Here is a 14,514-nt window from a genome sequence, read left to right as displayed (position 1 = left end):
CTGTACTTTACTTTACTACTTATATTTCTGTTGACTTTTACTTTTACTTCACTACATTTTGCAAAGAAAACCGGTACTTTTACTCCGATACATTTCCCCTGAAACCTTCGTTACTCGCTACAAAATCAAATCTATCTTTAGAAACAAAATGAATCCTGAGAGCAGCGTCGGGGACTGTGGTGGAACAGACTGCAAGCCAGCAGGTTTGGTGAATCAGTGGTCCTAGCAGCAAGTTAAATCATTGGTTAATCACGTTAATGCGCAATTGCAAACAAGTGCTCTCAAAGCCGCGGTGTTTGATTCCCAGGATGCTACATGCTATCAGCTAGCGGGCGACTACATGAGTATAATTCCACTCTACGATGACTGATTTCATGATGGAAGCAGAAATGGAGGCACCTGCTACTCCCGAAACAAACGACGGTGGTGACGAAGACCAACACCAGTGGATCGCTAGCGAGTTAGTGAGCTGAGGAAGTGTTGACAGTTGTGCAGCACTAGTTGGCTAACGTTAGCTGTAGCTATATACACGGATTGACAGGAGCCGCGAGAGCGCAGCATTAGTGAAATCCTTCGCAGCTGTGCGCAAGCTGTCTGTGACGCTGAACACACCTCTACCTGCCTCAGCGGCCTGTGAAAGACTATTTAGCATCGCAGGACTCGTCTTCAGCCCAAGAAGAGCGAGACTGAATTCTCGCAATTTTGAAAACCAACTTCTTTTGAAGATGAACAGGACATTTTTCAGTTTCAAGTAATGACTGGGTTGTTACTTTCGGTGCTGCTTTAGTATTGATCATGTTTTGATATTTGAGTCATGTTGTGGATGATCAGATGGAGTTATGATGGTAGCAGTCGCCCAATTGCAGATTCAGCTTCAGCAAAACCTTTGTGTTCAAATCAGGCCCACAGGAGTTTACAAGGCAGGCGTCCTTTCTCTAAACACTGACCTGATGCATCAAGTGGATATGTTTTGCTGAACATAATATTATGCATTGGCCTCTACATCCTCTAGTCTAATGAGCATACTTATAAACGCACTGTTACAACTCCTTCATAGTGTCATATTGCTTTTCGGAGAATTATGGTGATAAGTTCACAGTAGATGCAAAAGTATACTTATGTACAATATATTATGTTGAACATTGCTGCTCCTGAATGGATCACAGCAACCCAATTATGTTCAACACAGCTCCATGTCCTTGGTCATGATGCAACAGCACTGAAAAGAATAAACTTCATAATTCTCAAAATTCTGACCCTTTGCTTTTTTATGAACAGCATTTACTTGTACTTTTACTTTCAATGAACAGGTTATGATGTTCATTTAATGTTCAGGTTGTGATGTACATTTAATATCAGAAAATTACTTTTGATACTAAAGTACTTTTGTACTTAAGTACAATAAATATCAGATACTTTAAAACTTTTACTCAAGTAGTATTCTAATAGGTGACTTTTTACTTTTACTTGAGTAGTTTTCCAGTAAGGTATCTTTACTTTTACTCAAGTATGGCTTTTGAGTACTTTATACACCACTGCGTATGGGGCAGCTCCCTCCAAGTCAATGAGCCGACTAATGGGCCGTTTTGGTCTTTTAGTCGATTTACGTTTTGTTTTTAATGCTGTATGAATTATTAGCAAGAACGTTATGAGCACATCTCTGGTACACACAGATTTAAAGTGAGGTCTTTGTTTGATTCTTTGTGGAGAAACTTTTCCAGAGTTTTCCAGATCTGTCGATATAATCAACTCATTTTGTCGATTCGTCGTCAAAATCCCACGAGTGTTGGTCGACTAAGAGTTTCTTTGGTCGAGGACGGATATTCTGTAGCCATCCCACACTACTCCATGCAAAAAAAAGGCTTGCTCCTGAAAACACATGCTCATATCAGACTGTTGGCTTGGACATATAGTTAAACTGGTAGCATTGATGTTCCCCATCACTGCTCCCTGCTGTGAGGATTCAATGAAAGTAGAAGTGTGCAAAGAGCAGCACAGTAATGCGGTGCCAGTGGAGAAAGCAGACGTCCTCCAGTGGCCCCTTCCAGCGCTTTCACAGTCTGAACTCTGATTCTCCGTAACTGCGGATCCATCACACATCAGAATTTACAGCCTGGAGTCAGAGCTTGATGTAGTGCGCCGTTAAATTAGCACAGCTCAAGCCAAAGGAAGGATGTGATGGAAACCTGCTCCGATGAATCACAGGGTGGCACTAAAGACAGACCAAGGAGACGTTTTCATCCACTCGTGAACGAACGGTGTCTCACCAATGCCGAGCCACGTCACACTGAGGTTAATAAGGCGTCTCTAGAGAACATTGATAAGACTCCTCCTGTGGGCTGAGTGGAGAGTGTGTGTGTGTGTGTGTGTGTGTGTGGGGGCCGTTTCTGTCCACTGGAGCGCAGAGCGGGGAGAAGCTGCAGAGACGGCCCCGGGAAGCACCGAGCTCATCAAAGCCATCTGACTCAAACTGAGTCATGTTCGGTCACCAGTCCGGCCTCCACAGGTTTCACAGCTAACAAGGCCCTTATATGCAGCACACTGCACTGCGAGGACATGGATGTACAGCGCTTCTCATTAGAGGAGCACAGGCAGAGAGGAACGAAGGGAAAAGCAGGTGAAAAATCCCACAGATACGAGTCTTAAAGAGGCAGTTTGTCCGCTTTTAAAAGTTCAGGATGAGGCAAAGATAACATACAGTATATCTGTAAGCAAGGACTATATGAAGAATAAGGCAACATTGGAACAAAACCTTCAGTGTTGACAATAAATATTCAAAGTAGTGCAACTGTGCAACAGAAAAGAAGATCATAGCCTAACCTAACACTAACCGGGTCGAGCTGAAGCACACGGAGGCCGTCACTGTTGTAGGTACTCACTGCTTTACTGGACTTTGTACAGCAGGTGTGTTAAAAGGGAAGTTGGGTCTGGTTGACAGGTCCAACTTTCTCACTCATCACTTTGCGAGCACTGCACAGTAAAACAATGGGAAGCTGAAAGTGTCAGGACACTGCTCGTTGTCATGGTTATTCAGGCAGGTGGACCCACATGCAGCAAGAACATGAAGCGAAGAAATGTAATCATCTGTTACCAGAGTGGGAACACGAGGAGCAAAACAGCTGCAAAAATATACGAAAGATACAATGACCACGATCTGACAAAGAACAATGACGTATATATGTGTGTATATATATATATATATACGAGGAACTAATCACAAGAAGGAGACACAGCTTGAGGAGGGAGGGGCTGGCATGAGGAGGGAAAACACCATGATTGGCTAACTGGAGAAAACGAGGGTGTGGTAGGAAACGCAGGGCAGAGCAAATGAGGCTAACAAAAGACATGTGTGCAGAGGGAAAGTAAGGTGAACGGAGCTCCGCCAACACAAGACACTGTGTGAAATAAACCGATACAAATTAGAGAAAACAAACCTCCAAAAACCGATGCTCAGCTAAATTACGTTGTGAATTAGGTGTTACGTTTCTGCAGAGTTACTCCAGAAGGACCTGAAACACTGATGTGTCCATGTCCTTCAGTCTCCAGATATCAACCGAACTCGGCCTGTGGGAGATTTTGAAGGAAGCACTCTCCACCGTCATAATCACAACTCTTAAAATGTGGGAGTATCTTCTGGAAGAATGCTGATCATCCCTCCAGTGGAAGAACCTACACCTCGCCAAGGAGTACTGAAGCTGCTCGGGAGGCTCGTGGTGGTGCAACGAGACACTTCATGTTGGTTGGTCTGTTCATTTGTCACCCAAAAGCTTCAGCCCAAAAACATCTGTGATTATATTAACTTCTAAACCCTGTTTATTCATGCCCTGTGAGAGCTTCACCCTCCCTACTTTCCATGTGAAAGGCTGTTGGGTGTTAGGAAAGCACACACACACACTTTCCGGCTGGGAATGTTGGGAGGGTGTAACACTAAATGTTCCTTGTGGAGCAGTGGAATCGGTGACAGGAACTATAAAGTAATGATCTTTGAATTGCCTTGTTGTTGAGCGGTGCTATAGACATAAAGCTGCCCCGGTCTTCTGACACTGTCACCAGTAGATGGGGGTGTTGGCTCACTGTTCACAATGGAATAACCAGCAACAATGTGGGATTTAAATACTCTTGATACTCTGGAACCTGTGCTGCTGTTAAGAAAATGACAACAGTTTGGTCATCATTTATTGATTGGTTTATCGATAACAATGTCAAGGCCAGTCTGGAGCTACACCAGCAGGACGAGTTGCTGCAGGCTGCACAGAGAAGCGTCTCGTGTCTACACGACTGCATGGTTTGAACCCTGAGATAATCATAACACAGTAACGCAGAGAGATACATCCAGCAATAAATGAAAAGAATAACAATGAAATGATCAACAGTTCCGCTACATTAATATTCTCAGTGCTGGTTTATGGTGTTTTCTAATGTGGATTGCACTGAAGATTACATCTTTAAACAAAATAATATACACCAAATGCTGATCAAACACGATTTGAAACATGTGCTACTTTTTTATAACCACATCAACACATTTGGGCGGTGCTACGGAGGCCCAACAGTGCCCAAAGAATCTAAGATATAACTGAATACATCAATCAATGATACGGTTTGTTGATTCATTTACATGTTTTGAAAAAAGAAATAGAACACCAATCAGTTGGTAAAATAAATCAAATCGCACACACACACGCACACACACACACGCGCACACACACACACACTGGATCAATCGTTGGCAAGGCCATTTCATTTCATATAAGCATGAGGAAAGAAGGACATTTTGTGAGGAAAATGTAAAAAATGATAAATGATCACATTTTATAGCTAGCGAATTATCTAATGAACAAATAAAAATAGGTTTTAATTCATTCTATCAACTGATTAGTGGTAAAATTGTGAAACTAAAAAGCATTTTGCTTTTTCTTACCAATTGAATGAAGAGGAAAAACATAATTCACAAACACTTTATTATTTATAATTGATATACTCTCATTTTGGAATGATTCGGTTTTGTTTTTGACTGCTCAACAGGTTCTAGCACATTCAGTCAGTTTCTGGACAAGTGCCGTTCACTTGTAGTGCTGCAGAGCTTTATTACGTTCTTCAGACTTTCATGAATAACTCTCATGATAATGAACATTTGCATAGGGAGGTTAAAGAGCAACTCTTAAAGAGAGTAGACAGCGCACTTAAACACGAACCCAGACTTGTGCAGTGACCTGTGCAGCACCTTGCCTCCGTCCATAAGCACCAACAGCCTGAGTAGACGTGAACAATGGTGGTGCATTCACGCTAGATTACACCAGCAAGAGTCAAACTGAAAAAAATACTTTGGGAAATACAAATAAAAGGGTTCTCAGGGAAATATGGCTGTCATAGAAAATCTGAAGAAACAATCAAGAGAACCTTCTAAAGACAAGCCAACAGTAAGGTCTTTGGCAACGATTGACAAGATTGAATACTCTTGATTGTCGGGAAGCATTACATAAAGAGTCGGCACATTTAAACATTAGCACCATATGAGGTTTCCAGTCTTTTCTGTGTCTCTGTGGTGTTACACAGCGCTAGACGTGATGAAGACGTAGATCCTGGCGAGGAACGAGATGAATGTCCCCTGCCTCAGCAGCTTCATCTCCACATCGATCAGGAAGTCTTTGGCCTCGCGCACGTGTCTCTGCAGGTAGACGGCGCCCGTGAAGCTGTTCAGCTTCCGGGTGCTGAAGTAGCCCTCCTCGTTGCCTTTGACGACGCTGATGACGATGTGGTCGCCGGAGTAAGCGGGGGACGGTCCGATTCGGAAGATCTGGGCGGGGATGATGATGTTGGTCTGGAAGCCGAGCTGGTAGTACGTGATGCGGACGGGGGACTTCTGACAGTCTAAGGAGTTACTGGGACAGCTGGTCCGCTCGCAGCGGCTGAAGGTGAGTCGAGAAAGAGAGCGAAAGGGGGAGAAAGGGGGAGGGTGGATAAGCATGACAGTGATTTGGGGGCGTGGTGCTTTGGGTGGAACATTAAATACCTCGGCTGTGGAATGACCTGCCTGATAAAGTGGCAAAATAAGAATCCTCTTTAAAAATCACTGTTGAAAACGTATTTTAACAACAATTCACAAAGATAAAAGTCCTTAACGACGACCACTGCCGGCAACATCTTCCTACCAGACCAGCCCGACCGGCCCGACCAAACGCCACCAAAAATAAATAAAAGGAATAAAAGGAATGCAACTTGCATTTTGTTGTTCAACCCTGTGTTGCAGAAGCACAATAAGGAAACTTTGAACGGTATTATATCTGAAAGGAAGGACTATATATGCCCTTGTTTACCAATAAAACACAGATAATTGCAGTATTTTATTTTCTTAAATATGATTGGGGGGGAAACATTTCAAGATTCTACAGATGCAGAGAGAACTCACGTGTCTGACACCTTCTTGTAGTTGTGAGGGCAGTCAAAGGAGAGGCATCTGAAGCCTCCCTGGAGGTTATAGCAGGTCTGTCCCAATGAACAGTTGTGGGTTCCAGTTGTGCATTCGTTGACATCTGAAAAAGACAATAAATAAAAAGGGACACTGACAGTTTTGCAGTTTAAAATCTAAAATGTCATCGAAATTAAAAACAAGAATTTTGAACCTGGCCTTTATCCAATTATTTACATTTCTGTTCTGGAAATGTATAAAAATGTGCACCTTTTTAATAAGACACTGCCTCATTTGCATATCTAAATATAACATTTCTAAAAACTTGTTTTACAAAAAACAAGTCTTCATGATGGTAATAAACTGGGGAAGTTTCATGGTGATATGTATTCGTTAACATTTTTATGTTTATGTTTTTAATATTTTATTACATTTGATGAAGTAATTTAATTAACCCATCAGGCGTGCCTCCCTTGGTTGCTGTGGTCTTACAGTTGGACCAGGAGACAGTTCACTGAGGCCTCACCTTTGCAGGTGTGTCCATTGGCGGACAAGACGTATCCATGAGGAGGACAGGCGCACTGGTAGCTGCCAGCAACGTTAACACACTGGAAGGTACAAAGGTTCCCGATGCTCTGGGAGCACTCGTCGATGTCTGTTTGAAAAAAAAAAGACACACACACACACACACCTCATCAATTGGATTAGAACTGTGTGTTGAAAGCTGGCGGCAAACTCCAGTTCTGCAGAGGGAGGACAATGCAGAAGTGTCTTAAAACTTGCATTATCTCCACTGACCAGCAGGGGGCGAATCCTGCTGTTGCAAAAAGAAGTCTGGTTGTATAAAAGTCTATGAGAAAATGACTCTACTTCTCTCTTGATTTATTCCCTCAGTAAACATGAGTTTATGGTCTCAATCTCTAGTTTCAAGTCTTCTTCAATACAGCATGATGTTCATTTAGTAAATTATGGTCCATTTAGAGTCAAACAGACCATAAAGCAGAGTATGCTTTAGGGCGGGGCTACACAGTGATTGACAGGTCTTTCCCCCTACCAGAGCCGTATACTCCTCCGCATTCTAAATATGGTAACTTCCGTTTATCGGTTGCAAAAAAAAACAACATGCTGACGGCCGTAATCCAAGATGGCGACGCCAAAACAACTCAAGGCTTCAAAACAACAGTCCACAAACCAATGGGTGACGCCACGATAACTACGTCCACTTCTTACATACAGTCTATGGTAAAAACTAAAGGCAGGTTCACGTCTGTGTTATGGCTATTTACTGTCACTTGAAACTATTTGTAGTTGTGTCTCAAGATCTGACGTGCAGACAGCCACAGATTTCATCCACTGAATCTTTTTTATCTGCTGTCTCAAAAAAAACAAAACGGAGATACAGAGAAAATGCTAAATGTTTAACGAACAAATGTAAAGCCCCTATATGTAGATAAGGGAGGACCACAGTTTAAAACTTCCCTTTTTGTTTTTTGGCCACTTGGCTGCAGAACAACTTCCCAGCAAGTAAAAAACCTGTACACTCCCTCGCCATTATTTAAGATACACCTATACAATCTAATGAAATGTAGTACAACAGCTCTTTCACATTATCTAACTTTACAAAGCATATAATGGCCAGCTAATTCAACTATATGTTTATCCGTGAGATCGTAGTTAGTGGTGGTGCGGTATTGGTTTCGAATGATGTTTGTAAATGGAGCGGGCGAAACATTAGAAACGCATCTCAATATAATGTAGTCCAGTTCAACAGCAATGCAAGCAACAACCTCAATAATAAACATACAAGTTAATTGCAAGCAACGACCTCTGGGTCTGAAGAATTAAGCCAACGCAGAAGTGCCAAAACCTGCAGTTCCTCAAAAGCCCACTTGATGCACTTATGCATCAAGTGGAACTTATGGTTCCAAAAAACAAAGACGGCAATGGCCAAAATGCCACACTACTATAAAACCGTAGTCCACCAACAATGGTTGACGTCATAGTGACTACGCACACTTCTTTAGACAGTCTTTGGTAAATGAATACCTCCTTGACAATGTCAATCATAACCGAACATTATTCAGGGTTCATACACATGGATTTCCATGACTTTTCCATGACTTTAAACCAAATTTCCATGACCAAACATTTTGTGAAATCTCGGTGTATACATGAAAAAGTGAGAAAATGTCGTTTGTAAACTAACATGCAGTAAGGCATGCAGTATACCTTAAATGACACAAACGAATGAGAGACAATAGTTTGATTAAAATAATAAACATTTATAAATATACTCTGGTTGACAGGCATTCATAACACTGACATATCAATCAGAGCTTTATTAGGTAGCATCCAGCTAGTGCACGTATTGCGTTCCCTTTTGTAGTGCAACTCTTTCATTGAACCCTGTTAATGTACGGCTTAATATTAACTTCTACTGTTACTGTACAGCTGTTACAATTGTGGCCTATCTTCTATTTGCAATTAATATGCATTCAATCCAGTTAAATTATTGAAATGAAAATTATAATCTACTCTGGCTAAGGTAGCTTATCAAGAGTAAAATAATATCTGTGATCTATACACACCTCTGCATTAGCAACCTGCTGAAATGAAGGTGCAGGCACCATAACCCTCTCATTACTTCAGGGTTCTTGAGAGCAACGTGGGACTGTTGGGACTGTTAGTACACTGGCTGTGGTCATCACAGTGAACACCTTTTACAGTGTACTTCTGTCTGTCAGTGTGATGAGAGGGCATGTGAGCCCTTGTTGCTGTCGTTCATCTCCTTGGAGCAGAGGCCACATTTAGCATACCCTGCCTTATCAATGTATTTAAAACACTGTGACAGCGGGAAACTGTACTCACGTCTGTTTAGACCTCCACCTTTATCCAGGCCCAGCTCCACTCACAGCTCAGCCCTGCGTCAAGCTGCGCTACACAACCAGCCTCCTCTCCCTGAAGCTCTCTGACCTCATCATCTCATCAGTATCTGGGCCTCATGTTTCATGGTCATGAAAGTCATTCTGACCACGAAATCGCCTCATTCTACTTTGAGTTACAGTTTTTCTCAATTGCTAAAACACTAAAACCCATTGGCTGAACAAAGTCCTCAGTTGTCTGAACTCATTTAGCTAATTGTGCAGTCTGTTGTCAATACCTTAAACCAGGGATTCCCAAAGTGGGGTGCGCGAGCTGCCTCTAGGGGGTGCGCGAGAGGAAAAGTGTAATGGCGGTCTGATGGTGTAATAATATTAAATATTAAAAAAAAATGTAATTTTAATTTTAAAACTGTCAGGTGGGACATCTGAAGCTATCAGTCGTAAAAGAGGAGAGGGACAGAGAGAGAGAGAGGAATCGGAGGCGAGGGGAACGGAGAGGTGCGTTGGGGAGAGACCGGGAGAAGAAATCGAGCCAGAGTCAGAGGAAGATGAGACGGAGGAGACCGAAAAGGAGGAAGGGATAGCACAGACAAATCGGGAGCACATCGGCCCATCGAGTCAAGGTGAAAAAAGAGGAAACGAGAGTGAGCATCAGACTGGGAAAAAAAGAGGAAATATGATGAAAAGTATCTGTGTCTGGGCTTCACTTGGATTGGCAACGCAGATTCCCCAAAGCCACAGTGCGTGGTGTGCAGTGAGGTTCTGGCTAACAGTCTGAAGCTCTTATTTACGTCACCACCTGAACACCAAGCATGCCAGTGCAAGTCAAAAGCCCCTTACATTGTTTATATCGAAATTGGAGGAGTTACAAAACAGCCAAAAACAACTGCAGTCTCATTCATGTGTTGGTCTATAAATGACGCACTACGGGCTTCATATCTGGTTACAGAATAGCGAGAAAGGGGCTACCGCACACAATCGCCGAAGACGTGAGCTTGCCAGCTGCCAGAGAGATGGTGGAATGTATGATTGGGGAGAAAGAAGCAAAAAAGTTGGACATGATCCCGGTGTCCAACAACACTGTGTCGCGCCGCATCGATACTTTGTCCGAAGACATCCTGGCTACATTAGTCGCTCATTAATTGTAAATTAAATGTGATAATCTGCCTCTGAGCCTGTGCGTGTGTCCTCGCATCCGTATTGCTCTTTAAAAGTGACGCCTTGTGTCACTGAAAGTTATTGAAACTTTGTTGTAGTGTTTCAGGGCGTTTTCACACCTTCAGTTCGTTTGCTTTGTTGCAGTTGCTCCTTTGTTCGGTTTGTGTTCACACTGCAACATTTAACAGCGGACTAAATCTTGTAAACAAATGCCACCGGGAGCAAACTGTTCTCTCATTGGTCCGATTCTTATGCGGCTATGAAGGCTTAAAAGGCTCTGTTGCTTCTTTTTTATTTTTTTTATTAAGGGGGGGGGGGGGGGTGCGCGAACCCGGTGGGGATGTAGAAGGGGGTGCGCGGCCTAAAAAGTTTGGGAACCGCTGCCTTAAACTATGTCACATGGTAAACACAATTTGCAGATCTCACTTAGACTTTTCAGCAAAACTCTAAACACATTCTCAGTCTCAAAACACATTCTGCACTCTAATGCACATGTCATCCACACTGGTAAACACAAGTGGCAACAATCAAATACAAATAGAGAACACATGTCATTGATTAAACACAATCACTCAAAATTGATTTCACTTGTATCAAATGATGTGACACATCCAATATAAGCCAGTTTAGAGAGCAAACAGGTGGTTGAAGGTGGGAAGGAGAAAGTCTGAGAATGGATAGAAGAAACAATGTGAGAGGATGAGGACAAGTGCGTATGCGAGGTGGGCGACGAGGAGGAAGAGGAGGAGGGCAAGAAAGAGGAAGAGGAGGACAAAGAGTGGAAATATCTGATGTAATTCGAGCAACAGTCATCGACCATGTTCCTGGTTGCAGGTTCATATCAACAAAGAACAAGAATTACAGTATCACAGAGACAAAGGACACGTTTGTGAGCTGCAGGGTACAGTACTGTAAAAATAGGGGTACAAGGAGGAGGAAGAACAAAAGAAATTTCAAAGAGCAAAGCACAGTAGTCATTTCTGATCGATTTTGAGCGACTGTAATAGAACATGTGTTCGTTCATATGAAATTTGTTTTGAGATAAAAAATCTACTTCTCCCTGAGAACTATATGTTTTGAACAATGTGCTTTCTATTTATTGGTGTATTGTTTACTGACTGCTTGATGGTGTATATTATTTTGATCACTTTGTTTATGATTTGAGAGCAGTGTTTGATTTTGAGCACAGGTAAAACTGTTTTGAGGCTAAAGTTTCATTTTGCAAGAGGATTCAGAGGTTTTGTAAATAGTGCTTGAAGATGAGGTTTTGTGTTTACAGTTTTGAGAGAATGGGTGACCGTTTCAAGAAATGTGTCTTAGCAATGGAGAAAAACTGTAACCCAGCAAGTCTGAACGGTAACGGAACATAACGTAACTTAAACTGTAACGGAGGGAAATGAAGACGCTGTAGACATCTGAATGCTGATTGGCCAAGACTCCACACGTCAAAGATGTTCTTTTGCGAAGATCACGACATCACATTTTCTCCTCGTCTCATTCCAATCTGAGAAACGCTGGCTGGCAACTCACCGTAAATGAACGACATGAAAATATGAATATAACACATTTCCATGACTTTTCCAAAACGTTTGGGATTTTATTTTTTTCAAGCACTTTTCCAGGCCTGGAAATAACCATTTTAAAATTCCATGACTTTTCCAGGTTTTCCATGACCCTACGAACCCTGATTATTATCTTTGCAGAAAGGTAGAATTGATGGCTGAGTTGTTGTATACATACGGTTTTTCCACCACCTCTACCGAGTAACTTTGTTATGCAATACCTTCACAGGCGTGTCCGTCCTCTTTCAGGTAGTAGCCTTGGTGACAGTAGCATTGGTATGAGCTGTAGATGTTGGCACACTCCTGGCCACAGGGGTTTTGGTCACACTCGTTTACATCTAAGCACAGAGAGGAAAAGACAAGATTAGAATTCTTCCTGTTTTTATATTCTTAAAGGATATGCTGACCTCGTTTTGCGTTTCTTTTACTGTCAACGAATCCTATGAAAATTGACATTTGACCACGATTTATCTATTGCGAAAAAGCTCTCTAAATACTCTGATTGCTCCGAGCCCATTGATTACAGAAGACGTACGTATGTAAATGAGACACAAATGTTAAGTTGAATTTGTTTTAAAGTCCCAGTCATTTTCTAAAACCGCAGATCACTGTAGTTTTTAGCAATTGTTACTCAAACAGTAGGGAATTGTGCATTTGTTGGTGGCTATTTTCACAACATTTACACATTTAGTGCTCTAATGCAGTGATTCTTAACCATGGGCCGCGTGGTCAAAATCGAATCATGTCGCTCGCACAAGCTTTAAACAAAAGAAAAGACAAAGCCTGAGGAAATGGCAAGCTTCACCTTTAGGCCGTGAACGGAAACCATCACAACTTGATTAAGATCCCTGACTAATGGCTGCGACAACCTCAACGTAATGTGAATTGCGCTCCCGGTCACCTTCTTTGAAGCACAGCCTCGTCTTCGAACGCACCTGACTGACAGTCCCTGAACCTGGAAACCATTATGTCAGACACCTCTGCATCTAGCATCTTTTTCGGTCCATCACAGACTGACACAGCCAGCGACCGCGTGCATGAGTCCATCGCTTCCAGTCCTGCTGCCGCGGCACCTCCTCCGGTCGCAGCTCCTGAGGCCTCCTGGCTACGGCTCGGAGCTACGCCTAAAGCCCTGGTCAGCTCTACTCCATCACATCACGAGCCCTGGTCCCTGGTCTGTGCTTGCGGCAGCCGGACAGGGAGACGCTCATCTCCTACACCCCATGGCTTCGATATCCAGCTGAAGAATGGATTTAACGCCCTTGCGGCATGGAGGGTCTCCTACTACTCTCTCCCCAGCCTCTACCGTAACTTCCACTCCACGACCCATGAACATTCCCGTGAGAATCACAGACTCGCGCTCACGCCCTAGTTATGGTCGGGTTCGAGGTGCTGCACGAGTGATCCGTCATGTTGCACATACCCCCAAAGCTTCCTGTGCTGATGACGACACAGTGTCTTCCCCCATAAAAATGTGTCTGATCAATGCACGCTCTATAACAAACAAGGCTCACATTTTAAATGACTTGTTCACAAGTCATAATTTGGCTTTTTTATTTCTGACCGAGATCTGGCAACGGAATATGGAATGCATCCATTTCAATGAACTCTGCCCTGTGGACTGTTCTGATGTTGGGACACCGCGTCTGACAGGCCGCGGTGGAGGTCTCGCCGTGGTCTGGAAGAATCAGTTTTCCTGCCACTTGGAGAGCACAGAATCCTATGTTACTTTTGAACTACAGCTGACTAAAGTGGGCCGGCTAAAGCCGTTTTACTGTTTTTTAATTTACCGACCTCCAGGTCCTGCAGGTCAGTTTTTATCAGAGTTCACAGACTTTCTGACCTCTATTATCAAGCTCGACAAAGTGCTTCTGGTTGGTGATTTTAATCTGCATATCAATGATACCACAGACTGTATTGCTACTGAGTTTCTCAATATTACTGAATCTTTTAATTTCACGCAACATGTTTCTGGCACCACTCACAGGGGTGGTCACACCTTGGACCTTGTGTTTTCTCTGGGTCTTGATATTGATAATACCCGTTGTGAGGACCTATTGATCAGTGACCATAAATGTATTTTCTTTGATCTTTCTGTCAATGCTGACCCCTTGTGTCTGAAACAAACATTCCACTCCCGCATTATTACTCAGAGTACAGCTTATCATTTCTCTATGCACTTCTGCTGTGATATTAACACAAATCTCAATGATGTTGAACACTTGATACAGTCATTTAATGAACATTGCACCACTTTGCTGGATAAAGTGGCACCTCTTAAGGAAAGGACCAGGGCTGCCTATACCACTACTCCGTGGATGACAGACGCTGTCTGCAGCGTGAGACAGAAGTGTCGCAGGACAGAGCGGCTCTGGAAAGCTACTGGGCTAGAAGTGCATCGTTTATATCTCAAAGACCTCAGAGTTTCTTTTAATACTGGAGTAAAGGAAGCTAGAACTGCTTATTTTGCCAACCTAATCTCTTCTTCAAAGAGAAATCCCAA

At 42.8% G+C, this 14,514-nt stretch overlaps 1 protein-coding gene across 1 annotated transcript in view; it reads right to left on the bottom strand.

The window, feature by feature from the left end:
• Positions 1 to 4,140: 4,140 nt before the first annotated feature.
• Positions 4,141 to 14,514, bottom strand: part of fbln2 (fibulin 2) — a 68,163-nt gene continuing 57,789 nt past the window's right edge. Inside the window, exons 14-17 of the mRNA XM_079266174.1 lie at positions 12,233 to 12,349; positions 6,936 to 7,064; positions 6,410 to 6,533; positions 4,141 to 5,909 (exon numbers count right to left, since the gene is read on the bottom strand). Of these exons, the coding sequence (XP_079122300.1) occupies positions 5,549 to 5,909; positions 6,410 to 6,533; positions 6,936 to 7,064; positions 12,233 to 12,349 (731 nt within the window). The 3' untranslated portion in view covers positions 4,141 to 5,548. The remainder of the gene's footprint in view (positions 5,910 to 6,409; positions 6,534 to 6,935; positions 7,065 to 12,232; positions 12,350 to 14,514) is intronic.

This window comes from Melanostigma gelatinosum (genome assembly GCF_949748355.1).
Source record: "Melanostigma gelatinosum genome assembly, chromosome: 3".
Classification (NCBI taxonomy): domain Eukaryota; kingdom Metazoa; phylum Chordata; class Actinopteri; order Perciformes; family Zoarcidae; genus Melanostigma; species Melanostigma gelatinosum.
The sequence above is the reverse complement of the archived record's forward strand: the minus strand, read 5'-3'. Positions and strand labels throughout refer to the sequence as shown.